At 38.9% G+C, this 13641-nt stretch overlaps 2 protein-coding genes across 3 annotated transcripts; one reads left to right on the top strand and one right to left on the bottom strand.

The window, feature by feature from the left end:
• The first annotated feature begins 231 nt into the window (after positions 1-231).
• Positions 232-5054, top strand: LOC103442335 (serine/threonine-protein kinase PBL34). Its single transcript, XM_008381116.4, has 6 exons — positions 232-1240; positions 2574-2911; positions 3023-3158; positions 3755-3891; positions 3971-4094; positions 4228-5054. The coding sequence occupies exons 1-6, from the start codon at positions 1060-1062 to the stop codon at positions 4746-4748; spliced, it is 1437 nt and encodes a 478-aa protein (XP_008379338.2). The 5' UTR covers positions 232-1059; the 3' UTR covers positions 4749-5054.
• Positions 5055-5250: 196 nt separating this feature from the next.
• Positions 5251-8211, bottom strand: LOC103421496 (uncharacterized). 2 transcript variants are annotated; one of them, XM_008359537.4, is made up of 10 exons: positions 8052-8211; positions 7702-7938; positions 7357-7523; positions 7160-7258; positions 6996-7064; positions 6776-6916; positions 6580-6669; positions 5776-5943; positions 5588-5666; positions 5251-5483 (listed from the first exon to the last, which is right to left on the bottom strand). In XM_008359537.4, the coding sequence occupies exons 1-10, from the start codon at positions 8179-8181 to the stop codon at positions 5356-5358; spliced, it is 1308 nt and encodes a 435-aa protein (XP_008357759.3). In that variant the 5' UTR covers positions 8182-8211; the 3' UTR covers positions 5251-5355. The 2 variants fall into 2 exon arrangements, with proteins under 2 accessions (XP_008357759.3, XP_008357760.2); XM_008359538.4 differs by having other exon boundaries at positions 7702-7919; positions 8052-8204.
• Between the last annotated feature and the right edge of the window lie 5430 nt (positions 8212-13641).

Below are 13641 nucleotides of genomic sequence, written 5' to 3'. Positions count from 1 at the left end.
CATTAATTTTCTTTAGTCTATTCGACTCGATGATCGAAAATTGAGAATGGTGTGTGGATAGCAGAATCCTATCTCAATAAGCAATAATAGGACAAATTAAGTCCCAATAACACCATAATTATGCAATCAAACGACATGTTGAGCATCTGCATGAGCTCCACATCATCATCAAAATATGTAAGTATCTTTTTAAATTTTCAAATTTATTTCGTTTTTAACCAAAGAACACATGAATTGTGGCAAACGAGCACTGGCATGGTAACGCTTCAGAGTCACAAGTTGGAGGATGCCCAGCAACTGTTTTTTTTTTTTTTTGGGGCTCACTCAATGCCTGTTGTTTTACACTTTCCCCTCCCCTCTCTTTCTCTCTCTTTCTCTCTCTCTCTCTTAAAACGCCTCTCAAACATCCTCCTCAGTCCTCACCCTTGTCCTTCACTCCTTTTCATGCTTAACGCACGTTTACCTCCTCTCTCTCTGTGTCTCTCTCCCACCAAACCAAACCGCATTGTTCTTAGGTTTCTGGTTAGCTTAACCTCGACACGATTTCGCAGTTGTTTTCGCTCTGTCACTGTGTCTCTATGTCTTTTTTTTTGTGTTAGTGAATGCGTGTGTTTTTTCTGTTTTGCCGGGAGAGACGAAGTGATGATTTTTTAGTGCAAAATGTGTTCTTTCTCTTCGAACTCGTCGCCCTCTGAGATTCTGTTTCTGGGTTTTTTTGCTCGTTTTGAGTCCGGCTTTCTCTTATGTTTTAGCTGCAAATTTTACTAGGCGGTCGTCGTTTTGGCTTGCATGTCGTTTTTCTTGCGAGGGTTCTGTCCGGTGGAGTGATTTCAAGCAAAAAAGCTCGGTTTTTCAAGTTGGTTTCTGTGTTTTTGGGGTTTTTTTTGAATCCAGGATTCTCATATCTGAAAGGGGTCCAATGCGTTTCCTAGAATTTTGATTTTTTGGGCAGTTTTTCTCTTTCGAAGTTGTTTTTTCGGAGTTGTTCTCTGAATTCCATATTTGTTTGTCTTCAAAGGGGATTGAAAGGTTGGTTGCTTAATTTAGGGTTTTGACAGCATGGGATTGGGACGTGGTGCTTCTGTTGTATCTAAGAATGTCGGAAAATCGAAGGGAAAGAAAAGGAAAGATGATCAAGATGAAGTGGCAGGATGTTGGATGAAGTTAAGGTTCATGGGGATGTGCATGTCTCCAAAGACCAAACTGAATACGCCTACAAGTGGAACTACCTCACCAGCTGGTATAATTCAATTCATTCCTTAAAATTTCGTTTTGTTTTACGATGTTTTCCTCATACAATTTGTCTCAATTGTTGCGGTTTTACTTTCAGATTAGATATGGATTGATTCCTTGACAATGTACTAGTGTGATCATGTTATTTAGCACGTCGGTGCGCCGTGCATATAGATATAGATGTTTGGTTTAAAATAGCTTATTAGGCTCATCAAATCTTCATTCGGTTCTGCATTTGTTATTCTGGTTGGATAAATCGATTATTCTGTGATCGTATCTGTTGGTGCATTGTTTCCAGGTTTTGGTTTTATCCAGTGATAAGGTTTCTTTCGTTGGTAGTTTTGTTGCTTCTTAATCAAGAATGGCTAAGAGCTTTCGAAAGTTCAACCATGAGGTGTTCTAATTAGAATTGTACTAATTCTACCGAACATTCCAACGTGCATAAGTATTTCCAGCATGTTTGATTTTGACTTTTAAGTATGTTCTGTTATCTAGATTCGACTTTGACTTGTGTTTTCTGGATGCTCCCAAACATAAGGATATAGAGCTAGATCATTCTTTTGTGGTTTTGGATATATGCTGTGCATGTGTTTGATTCGCTCTGTTCTATATGAAATATGGGTAGATTTTTTTGACTCGTGTCACTGAGTGCGGGATAAGAGGGATGCGCAGGTAGTACCCTTTCATCGTTATGTATAAATTCTGTGCACGTGTTAATTTGGACGTGCGCTATGTGCAATGATTATGTTTCCGCATTTAGTGGAAGATTTTAGAGTTGTCTTGACAATTAATGCATCTCTAATGTGATGAGACGTGTCTCTCTATATGTACATTTTGTAACGACAATGCTAGTGTCAATTACTCTCCATGTGCGCGTGGGCAACTGACTGAAACAAAACTCTTTCATGAAAGTAACGTAGGTGTGACTCTGTGTTACCTGTGTCCGTTTAACTGTTTAGCAAGCTTATCTTTAGTAGGGAGGGCTCTTATCATGGTCACCTACTCCTTCAAATAGCCTTGTCCAATTTTTTATGATCATCTAGATGTTAATCTGTAAACAATTCCACATATCCACAAAGTATGCTTCCCATAATAAAAAACAAAATTAGACAAGGCAAACATTTAACGGGATACTCACATTGGCAGAGCATTTTCTTATTACGTGTTCTGGTGCATAAAATACCTCATCAATGGTTGATAATTATGCAGACTTCTCTATCAATGCATCTACATATCCTAGTTGTGCCAAATTTAGAATCTGTGCCTACTCTTTATATAAAGCTAAGCTGATTGTCTTAAATTATACCTGATGATTTGACGTGGTGCCATTTGTAAACCAGGGGAAAGTAAAGGTGCAAATGACTCGATCAAAGACCAGCCAGCTGCTCCGGTTGCTTCGTCTTCATCCACCAGTAACACAGGAAGTACTGTGTCTACTCCCAAGGAAGCTGAGGAACTGAAAGTTGCTTCTCAGCTACGAAAATTCACCTTTGATGAGCTTAAGTCTGTAACAAGGAATTTTAGACCTGTGAATCTTCTAGGCGAGGGTGGATTTGGTTGTGTATATAAGGGCTGGATTGACGAACATGGAACTACTCCAGTAAAACCTGGAGCTGGGCTTGCAGTTGCCGTAAAGACTCTGAACCATGAGGGACTTCAAGGTCATAAAGAATGGCTGGTATGGAACCTCATTACCACTTTTTGTCCGTTACCACTAATTAGAATTATGGCGTGTTTGTTATTCACTTTTGTGGATGAAAGATAACATTGTGTCTTTTCCGTGTTGTAGGCTGAAGTTAATTATCTTGGCAACCTACTTCATCCAAATTTAGTCAAGCTATATGGTTATTGCATTGAGGATGATCAAAGGTTACTTGTCTATGAGTTTATGCCTCGAGGAAGCTTGGAGAATCACCTCTTTAGAAGTATGTGCTCAAAACTATATCTCCTCGAAATTTGAATATGGTCTTTCCTTGTGACAAGTGATTAAACATGTTTTTTCTTTTGGCTCGAAGATTTATGCTCACTTTTTAATGCTTGCGAGTGATTTGAACTATTGTGACTCCTACTGAATTTAACCGGTTTTCTATTAGTATTAGTGTTGACGTGTGGATACTGTTTTAGCACAGGTCCTAGAGGTTTTTTGCTTGTTAATAGTGTGTTTGAAAGTGTTTCTCTTAGGAAAGAAAAGTTTCTATGTTTTAGATGCCATTCATATGCAAAATGTGATACGACAATCTTAAATTTATGTTTGGAGGTTGTAGATTACGATTTATTTCCTGTTTACATCTAAATAAAGAAAGGGGTTAAAACTTACCAAAGTTGGGGGCACATCACAATTAAATACGGTGAGGTGGTAAAAAAGCTAGAGTTCAAATCGCCACACCTTGAAAATTTTCCATGAGATGTTTCCTTAGAAAAACAAAAAAGGGGAAGTAAAATGTGTATGAGAGTGTGCAGTACAAGTTCTGGTAGTTTGATTTGTCACATGCTTCAGTAATAATTTTTCCCCCCATTTCAGGGACCTTGCCGCTCCCTTGGCCTATCCGGATGAAAATAGCTCTTGGTGCTGCACAGGGTCTTACCTTTCTTCATGAGGAAGCCAAAAGGCCAGTGATTTATCGAGATTTCAAAACATCTAATATACTGCTGGATGCGGTGCGTTAATGAGCTCGGGTTTGAATGTCATTGTTTTTACCTGATACCTATTGTTCTAATCAATGATTTACTCTTCCAGGACTACACCGCTAAGCTTTCTGATTTTGGGCTCGCAAAAGATGCTCCAGAGGGAGACAAAACTCACGTCTCCACCCGAGTTATGGGCACTTACGGTTATGCAGCCCCTGAGTACGTAATGACAGGTTGGTATCATAAACCATATGAATCTCTTTTTTTGCCTTGTTCTCAACAGTCCTGACTGCATCTCGTCATTTATGCTCTTTTGCTTTCATGGAATGTAAAGTAATTTATATAATGTGAGCCATCTTCTATCAGGACACCTCACTTCAAAAAGCGATGTCTATAGCTTCGGGGTGGTTTTGCTTGAAATGTTGGTTGGTAAAAGATCTATGGACAAAAACCGACCCAATGGGGAGCATAACTTGGTTGAGTGGGCACGCCCGCATCTGGGAGACAGGCAAAGGTTCTACCGTCTAATAGATCCTAGACTTGAAGGCCACTTCTCTATCAAAGGTGCTCAGAAGGCGTTTCATTTGGCTGCCCGTTGTCTTAGCCGTGACCCCAAGGCTAGACCTCTGATGAGTGAAGTTGTTGAAGTGCTGAAGCCTCTTCCTGACCTCAATGACATGGCCAGATCCTCATATTACTACCAAGCCTTGCAAGCTCCTGGGTCTAATCCAAATTCTCGAAATGGCGGTAGAGGGCTGGTCAGGGTTTCAAGGAACGGACAACCAACGAGAACCCGATCCATGCCAAATGGTCCGCATGCCTCACCATTTCACCTATACCATCTTAACCGATCACCCAGACCTATTTCGCAATCTGCACAATCGTAAGATTGAGCTCCTCTTTGATATCCATTTCGTTTCCTTGCGTCAGAAGTTATCGTTTAAGGGATATGACAGATAGTGGGAAAAGAAAAGACCTCAGTTGTTGTATTGAGTTAAATGTCAATGTGTTCTTCGTAGAGTCGAGTTTATAGGGTTTTGCCATCAAGCTTAACTTGTATGGCTAGACATAGATATTGAGCATAGAAATTTACCAAAGGAACATTTAAACTAGCCAAAGAAAAGAATCTATAGGTGGTTGTTTCTTCCTTGGTAACTGTCTTTGTCGGTAATCTGCAATCTGTGTCTCATCGATTTATTTGCGTCATACGTGAACTGCCTGAGCAATTGCCAACCGTGGATGTGCATGAAACTGCCAGAAGTTTCAAAGCAGCAAACACATCCACGGCGGAAAATTGTGCACGCGCACGTGGTTAATTGTTCCTTGCATTTGCACTTGGGTTGTATATTCTGCTGAGGAAGAAACAGGACTAAAGTAGTACACAAGCAATTTCACGGCCAAAAAATGATCTAGTTATATCAGTTATGTCAGTTACAAATTTACATAGCTGTAAGAATTCTCGACAAATTTCATGTTCACATCATCTTCCATTTCTTATTTCTCCACAATGAATTCTTGAATTTCAATTCCCGTATGCCGAGCCCCTCCCTGTAATCGAACTAAAATTTCATCTCCAACTTTAAGCGAAGTCACAGGGATTGCAGTTTTTTGCAGTTCGCGTTCTGCAGCAAGTGTAAGTGAAGGTTCAGCGACTGTAAGATGAACGGAGAATAGGAAAAACAATATAATTCAACTTAAGAAACCGGTTACGAGAGTTGAGGAAGACCTTTGGAGGGACAAACCAAGGCAACTGTTTCCGCATTCTGTACAAGGATGCTGTAGAAAGTTTGATCATCCGAATCTCTCTGAAGGCAAAAATATTACCAGTATCAACAATAAAGTTTACTAACCAGCAAAAGTACCCAACTCTAATTAAAAGATTAATCAAATTTTGCGAACGTAGCTGTTACAGACCTTTGCCTCTACAAGGATTAGCGGTCTAGTCTCTATCTTTACACGCCCAACAATTGCTGTTCGTTGATGGCCTTTCTGATCAACCAGGATCACCTCCTTACCTGCTTTCAATTCTGAGAGGTAGCTCGTTTTTCCGCCTGGAACAGCAACATAAGCATGCACAGGTCCCTGCACATTTCGCACATACATTTGGTAAAATAGGCAATGGAAAGTAAAATTTTAAAGCCACCCAAAAAGTAGCTCCAAAATAATCCAATGACTCTTCTGATAAGAAAGTTTATTTGTTTGTCTAGGAATAAGCCGCACACATTATCAACTTTACTTGCAGAGATGCAAGCAATAATAAGATTGACGAGTAAGGAAAAACAGAACATAAAGAAATAATGTTAACATCCTTATTCATTTTCGTCTCGATTTGTCTAAATAACAAAAGCAGGTGATCTCATAGCCTTATGGTACCAAATATATAGAAGGTAAGTGGAAATTGCATGAAACTGAAAGGATTTATTCTCGACTTCCATTGCATTTTAATAGTTTTTACTTACGAAGGAATCATCTCAATAGTTATTGAAGCGAAAGTGAGCAGGCCTGATAGATATGATATGGAATATGGTAAAGCTTTTATAATTATATCATTTATAAATGAAAACCCTTTAACCCTAAATGCTCCGGATAAGTAACTTAATGCAATCAATCCTCTGTAAATATGCTGTGTAATGGGACATGATGACTGTTGCAGCAAGCACCAATTTACATGATCACAGTTCTTTATAACATTTCCAGGAAACTCAAAACCAAACTCACCGCATTCACACGAAAAGGCCTGCTTGCAATGTAATTTGATTCCAAGCACTCCGAATGAACGAGGAATAATCCTCTGGCAAAGGAGCCAACCTTGACGATAATAAAACATTAGACTATAAGAACGACAATCATCGATAACCAACTCAATCTGAATAAAAAGAGCAGCATGATAACAGAAAGTAGAGTGACAGCATACAAGTAGTCCTTCCCCGGGCCTCATGAGACTACAGAGATCAATGCAAACTCGATCCCCCATTCCAGCTACTTGGACTCGATTTACAACGGCTTTTGTCAGGCTCAATATGTTGCTCACTTCATCTCTTCTGTCAAAATAGTCCTGATAATAATAACCAATATAAGAAGAAGAAAAAATGCTTTCCATAAGCCCAACAAGCCCTTAGCCAGTAACTAATTACCTTTAGGTCGAGAAGAGCTTTTACTTCTTCAATTTTTAAGATAACTCCACCCAAACCATGCTCGAGGGCCTACAAGCGCAAAATAATGAACACGAACAGTAGTTAAGGATGCATAGAATCTAGGCGATAGTCCGAAGTTCAATCTTGAAAAGTTTGATATATACCTCAAAGAAGACTTGAGCTTCCAATGCGGTTTTCGAAACAGCAAACACTGTTTTCCCACTCCCTTGAAATGCAGCAACTATATTCTCTGCAGGTATGACCTAAGAAACAAAAACAACGTAAAAAAAATACCTGGGAAGGTTTAGAAACCGAAATAAAAAGCAACAAACTACATTTTCGTAATCAATAAACAACATACCTGCCAATCTAGCAAATCAACAACTAAATTTTCGCCAAGCGCTTTTTCGGGTTGAAGCAGCTCCAACTCCTTGGGGTTGGCGACCTCAAGCATTGTGGCAACTCTTCTGTTCTCACCATCCAAAATCGCTCCCTCTTCGATAAAGAGAGTATCTATCAATGCAATTGCTGCTCGCATTCCACACCCAAATCATCAAAAGTGAGAAAAAAAAACAAATTCTAAGGTGAAATTATATGGAATTCCACAAAAATTCCCAAATGGCAACCCTAAAATTGTAAAGTTTTCCCCTTTACCTTCAATTAATTACAGCAAAACCCAAAACTTAAAAAGTTTGAATGAGCTTACAGGACCACTCATCGGCAAGTTCACGGCTTTGAGAGGGGAAGACGAAGGTGTTCCAGCCTCTCTCGACGGCGGCCGTCATGACCTGCTTGCTCTCCGTCCACACCCACACCCTCTTCGACTCGCCGTACGTCCCCGAAGACGACGTCGTGGAAAACCCAATAGCGGCGGCGGAGGAAGAGTTCTGGGAAACCATTGAGTGTCTGTGCGATGAAATCAATCTGCAAATGTTCCATTTATCTGCAAACATTAATCAGCAAACAAAAAATATAATGAAAATTAATAATTAAATTGACTGAAAATATTCGCTTTCTGATATTTTGGTGGCATGGGAGGCGAGGATGCACAGCAACCTGTGGTGGGAGTGAAGGAGCAGATTCCGGCCAAGGAAGCAGAATGCAGCACACCAGCAGCCATCTTTCTTTTTCGTCTATGGAGTCTTGGAGATATAATCCGGTGCGCGCCAAGGACCTCAACTGCCATCGTTTTAACGGCGTTTTTGTATCGACAGGAAATCACAACAAACTAACGTTTTCTAACTTCTAATAACGACCCGAATTGAACCGGAAAGTTGAGGGTCGACCCAGAACGAGTCACGGTTCAGCTTATGGATCGTCAAAACGAGCCCTTCGGTTGATCAAACTTTGGAGCAATTTTTCATGTACTAGAAACATGGTTCCGAACATTGTATAATAAGTGTCATAATATAAATAGATGGATATTTAAAATAAAAAAAATTTCAACAACTTGCATCATGACACTTAATGTAACATGTTGTCTTCTTGGCACACTAAAAAATCTTTCCAAATTTTGGGGTAGGGGTTGTTTTAAGAGGTTTTTAATAAGCCGTCCATTGTACAATCTTAAGATTATGACAATTTTAGTGTACATCATTCGAGAACATGTTTACGTACTTGAAATGAGAATTTAAATTCTTTTCATTCTCAATTCTTAACATATTTACTGTTACATGAGTAATTCGACTTTTCCTGCGTTTACTACAACCGATAAGACAAATGAAGCTTTAGCTTTAATTCAAAACTTAAAATGCATACAAGGCTTGTAAGACTTTTTAGGAGTCACAATTGTGGAAGGGAAATTAGGGTGATTGACAGAATCCGGAAACCCTCGAGTCTCCAAACACAACGCTGCATGCGGTTCATACACAAAGGCTCCTTTCCCCTTCACATCCTTGAGAAGGTTCTCTCGTGTAGGACTGCAAACCGGGTGCATTCGTCGACAGCTCTAAAACCCTCCCGGACTTCTTGTCGTGCACCACCGTGGCGGGCTTCGGTTTGTTGCCTGCGCAGCTGTTGAGGCAGTTGTTGATCCTGCTTCCCCCAGCATCAGGCTTGAGGAAGTTGTACGGGGTTCCTTTTACGAAAGCTATTTTGCCGGTGGGAATGAGGTGGCTAACTTGTTAGACATTAGTGAAAACAACAATGTCATCACTCTAGCATTGCTGTCATGAAAAAAGACAATATTGTGAATATATTAAAGAAGAAGAAAAATAAAAATACAATAAGTTAAAGGGGACATGAAGCCAAACTTTAATAAGAAGTAGAAAGCTATTAAAAACAAATAACAATTAAGAAAACTCCTAAGAGAAACGAAAATTGGGAAGCCACGAAAGATTTAGTGATATTTTTTTTCATTTATAAATAAAATCCACCTCTTAATGTACACACACACACACACACATATATATATCACATATTAATCTAGTCCAATTATTACAGGAGCATCTACATTGGAACAACATCACTTGCAGAAGGGTCTAGCCCTGAGGAATGTTGTACCTTCAGGGTCGGTCTAGAGATTTTTGAGGTTTGGGACAAAGCCAAAAAATGTGCCCTCACTTCATATAGGAAAATTATTTGTTTTCACACTAAGATATTAATAAAATTATACTTAGAAAAGCACTTCAAAATTAATAATTTAGAAACACAGAAAAACTATTTTATTTTATATCGAGAGAAAGAAACCAAAAAACTCCGGGCTTACAAGTAGATAGATGATGAGTTTTGTGTTTTTGTATAAATCGTGAGGTGTTTTTTCTTATTTACTAACCTTGTCAATATAGGACTAAAAAAATAATGATGCTTTCAAGTCTTTAATTGATATGTATAAGTAATGAATAGGCACTAAATTAAATCTTTTGATGACACGTCATATGATTTGCAAATTTGGTCAACGCATTACTCTTTGTTGAAGATTAGACTTGAATTGGAGCGAATGCGAATGTTTAAAAATAGCAACCCATATAGCTACTAGTTAGTAATTAAAAATAAATTAACAAACAAACAAAAATTCGTAAAAATTGAAAAGAATAAGCATGCACATAACATTTCGAAGTTAGAACCTCTCGTTAATTTTAAACAACAAAAACCATTGCTTCTTATTAAACTTCTTAATCATTTAGCCAAATTTTATAAATTTATACTCTTATGCAAAGAAATTTGTAAAAATTGGAAAGCAAACCCAAGACCTCCTCATTAATTTCAAACAACAAAACCACTAGTTCTAGTAAAATTTCTTTGTCACTAAATCAAATTTTATAAATTTATACTCTTATTAAAACATATATTATTATACTAACCTAATAATTTTGATGCCCCAATTTTTTTTGACCTTGGACGGTTGTCCTACCCGCACTGGAACTGGGCCGGCCATGTGTACCTTTGGCGGCAGCCTTGCGAAATTAGATGTAAAATCCGGTGCCGTGTTATCAGTAGCGGAGCCAAGGTGGGGGCAATGGGATTCCTTGACCCCAATAACCTTGTGGCCAAACAAGAAGAAGAAGAAGGAGCTGATAAAGTTTGTTTGTGTTTGTTTGATTAGTTTCTTGGGGTTTAGAACTTGACAGAAAAATGGAACAAAGAATGCAGAGATGTTGGACGACTACAAGGCTGTGCAAATTGCATCTGCCATCACTTCATTTAATAAGGAATGTTTGTAAGGTTTGGTGCATTGCCAACTCCCAAAACATTTTTTAAGAGTCTGGGGGACAAGAGAACTTAAACAAATATTACACCCATTCTCCTCCAGATTTGATCCTAGCGCTTCATTGGGGTTTTAAGCGATCTAATCTGGAGTGCACACTTGTCACTCTCACACACACATACAAAGCATTTAAACTGAAAACAAGTCGTTGGGACTAAACCCTTTTTTTCTTCTTTCTTCTTCGATGCAGCAGCAACTCATCCATTGGAGCTCCACTTGCTGTCGTCGATCCTTGGAACTAGAAGCAGTTTAAGGTCCAATAGGAGCTGCTGCTCCATTTGTTAGCCATCACTCCATCAGCACCTCTTCTCCAGCCCCCTGCTAAATCTTCCCACCACCGTGAATTTAAGGCCTGGCAGCCTCCAGATCGTCAGACCCGCGTTTTCGGCATGCCCTGTCTAGTAATGGAAGTTCAACTTTTGACCCCATTGTCTTAAATTCCTAGCTCCGCCACTGCGTGTTATGGCAGACCTTCATGCTGCTCGATAACCATGGAGAGCTAGGACAGTATGCCGGGGCAGCTATATGGGGAAGCGGTCCGTCCATTGACGTCCATAGAAAACACGTGTATATTGCTACCGGAAATGTCTACTCAGTTCCTGAACATGTAAGCCAATGCCAAGACAATCAGAATAATTCAACTATGCCCACTCATCTAGATGCGTGTGTTGAGCCGGAAAATCATGGCAACTCAATTCTGGCCCTTGATTTGGACAACGGCGATATCAAGTGGTACCATCAGCCATGACCATCTCTGAGATTTTGGAGGCTCTGTACGAAATTTATGAAAGAGCCCCTCTTAAGATAGTTTTAAAAAAAAGTAGGACAATGTATTGACGCTAGAAAAGAATCACTTAATCAAAATAAAGTTTAGTACTCATTGATTGCAAGTTTAAAAATGTCATTAATAATAAGTAAAAAGGGCTACCAATATAACGTTCACTAAATAATAAAAAGCAGTTTAATCTTAAACAACCAAACAAGGAAAAAAATTTAAAAATTTCTAACTTTAAAGTTTCACTTGAATATATAACATTATTATATAACAAAATTGAAAAAAAAGAGTACCATTTTTAAGGTGTTAGAAAGGAAAAAAAGACGCTTATAAGGGGTGTACAATGAAATTTTAAAGTGCTAACAAAAATAAATTTTAAATATAGAACGTTATTACATAACAAAAGTAATTTTTAAATATAGAACATTATTACATATAAATATTAGATTAGATGACAAAAATTTTGGAAGTCCCTTCAAATTCGGAATCCTGTGCAATTGCACCTTTCGCTCCTCGCAGCGCCCCCTCTGCCGTCAGCTCGGTGGCTACGATGTATGGTTTCTTGCTTGTTTCTTAAACGTTTCAACTTGCCCTACTGGACCAAACGTGGATGCTGACTTTGGAGAAGCACCAATGATGCTCGGTATTCGTGTCAATAGAACCAATAGAGATATAGTTGTGGCCGTTCAGAAAAGTGGGTTTGCTTGAGCTCTAGATCGGAATAATGGCAGCCTTTTGTGGTCAACGGTAAGTTGACTTGGACTCACTCATCATTCTCTCATGCATGAAAACCACCACAACTTACATAGTAAAAGATTGTTTGGTATAAGGTATCAATTTGCAATATACCTACTTTACACGTTGTTCAATTATGTTGATACTTCATTGATATTTTGTTTGATGTAAATATCGATCAAATATCAAAATTGTTGTGTAGCAGGTACGATAGATTAGTACTCGGTTCAAATCAATCACTACATGAATTCCACTTATGTGTGTCATCTTTAAATGATATCTATGTGCTATGTAGGAGGCTGGGCCTGGAAGCATTCAAGAAGGAGGACCTTGGGGAGCAGCTACTGACAAGAAAATGGTGTACACCAACATCGGTAACGCTGATGGTAAAAACTTTACTCTGAAACCATCAAATAACATAACAACTGGTGGCGGATGGGTGGCAATGAATCCTCAGTGGAAAAATCATATGGTCAACTGCCAGCCCTATTGGTGCAGCTTCTCCTAGCCCAGTCAGTGTCGCCAACGGCGTTCTATTTGCTGGATCTCCAAATCCACAAGATTCTATATACGCAATGGACACAGGAAGTGGAAAAATCCTGTGGTCTTATGACACCGGAGCAACCGTGTATGATGGCATGTCAATAAGCAATGGATGCATTTACGTCGGAAGTGGGTATAAAGTTAATCTCAGATTTATAAATCCAACGTTTACTGCCGGAACCTCACTTTTCGCCTTCTGTGTCAAATGATCGAACACTTTCATTGAAGAATGTTAATTCATAAGGCATCTCTGTAGTCCATGGAATAAGAAAGCATCACTTGTATGATATTTGATGTTAACCCATGAAGGGAAATGTACCAAGTAAAATTTAATTTGAAGAGTAAGAGTCACACAGATAAGACTATATGGTAAGGTTTTATATCCCACACTTAAATTTCTTTTTATTCAATCTTATACATGCATCTAAGTTATTCGAATCCTCCCGGTACTTGCATGCTATCAGTCATTCAGGAATACTTAGGCTTAGAGGGTGGTCCCCCTTTCTTGCGTAAAAGCGATCGAATTCGAACACGTGGCGTTTTACTGAGAAGGATTGAACCATGGGAGCAAATCTACAGGGCTATCACCTTCTTTGGCCAGATCTTCCAACCTTTTCACAATTACATTAAAGGCTTAGTAATGAAATAAAAACAACTTCCCCCATCTAGAGAAGCACAGCTTAGTAGTGAAATAAAAGCAACTTCCCCCTTCTAGAGAAGCACTTAGTAGAACATATGAAGGTTTCTGTGCTGATATTGTATTCGGGTTCTTCGATTTGAGTCCAAAATATGCACATTTCTTGTTTTTTGAGGGCAAAGACTTCCCGCTTAAGCCAGTAACAATACATATTAATCTAATAATCCAGTTCACGTTTTACTTTTTCAAC

Source organism: Malus domestica, chromosome 09 (genome assembly GCF_042453785.1).
Source record: "Malus domestica chromosome 09, GDT2T_hap1".
NCBI classification, from domain to species: Eukaryota; Viridiplantae; Streptophyta; class Magnoliopsida; order Rosales; family Rosaceae; genus Malus; species Malus domestica.
Note: the sequence above shows the minus strand (reverse complement) of the source record. Positions and strands in the feature narration are given on the sequence as shown.

What these genes read in the sequence shown, in the direction of transcription:
- LOC103421496 (XM_008359537.4), bottom strand. Translation starts at nt 8,181, where the DNA reads ATGGCAGTTGAGGTCCTTGGCGCGCACCGGATTATATCTCCAAGACTC. An exon ending in AAGCTCAAGTCTTCTTTGAG is followed by an intron (nt 7,065 to 7,159) that starts GTATATATCAAA and finishes TTGCGCTTGTAG; the next exon opens with GCCCTCGAGCATGGTTTGGG. An exon ending in GGCCCGGGGAAGGACTACTT is followed by an intron (nt 6,670 to 6,775) that starts GTATGCTGTCAC and finishes ATTATCGTCAAG; the next exon opens with GTTGGCTCCTTTGCCAGAGG.
- LOC103442335 (XM_008381116.4), top strand. Translation starts at nt 1,060, where the DNA reads ATGGGATTGGGACGTGGTGCTTCTGTTGTATCTAAGAATGTCGGAAAA. An exon ending in GGAGAATCACCTCTTTAGAA is followed by an intron (nt 3,159 to 3,754) that starts GTATGTGCTCAA and finishes CCCCCATTTCAG; the next exon opens with GGACCTTGCCGCTCCCTTGG. An exon ending in CTAATATACTGCTGGATGCG is followed by an intron (nt 3,892 to 3,970) that starts GTGCGTTAATGA and finishes TTACTCTTCCAG; the next exon opens with GACTACACCGCTAAGCTTTC.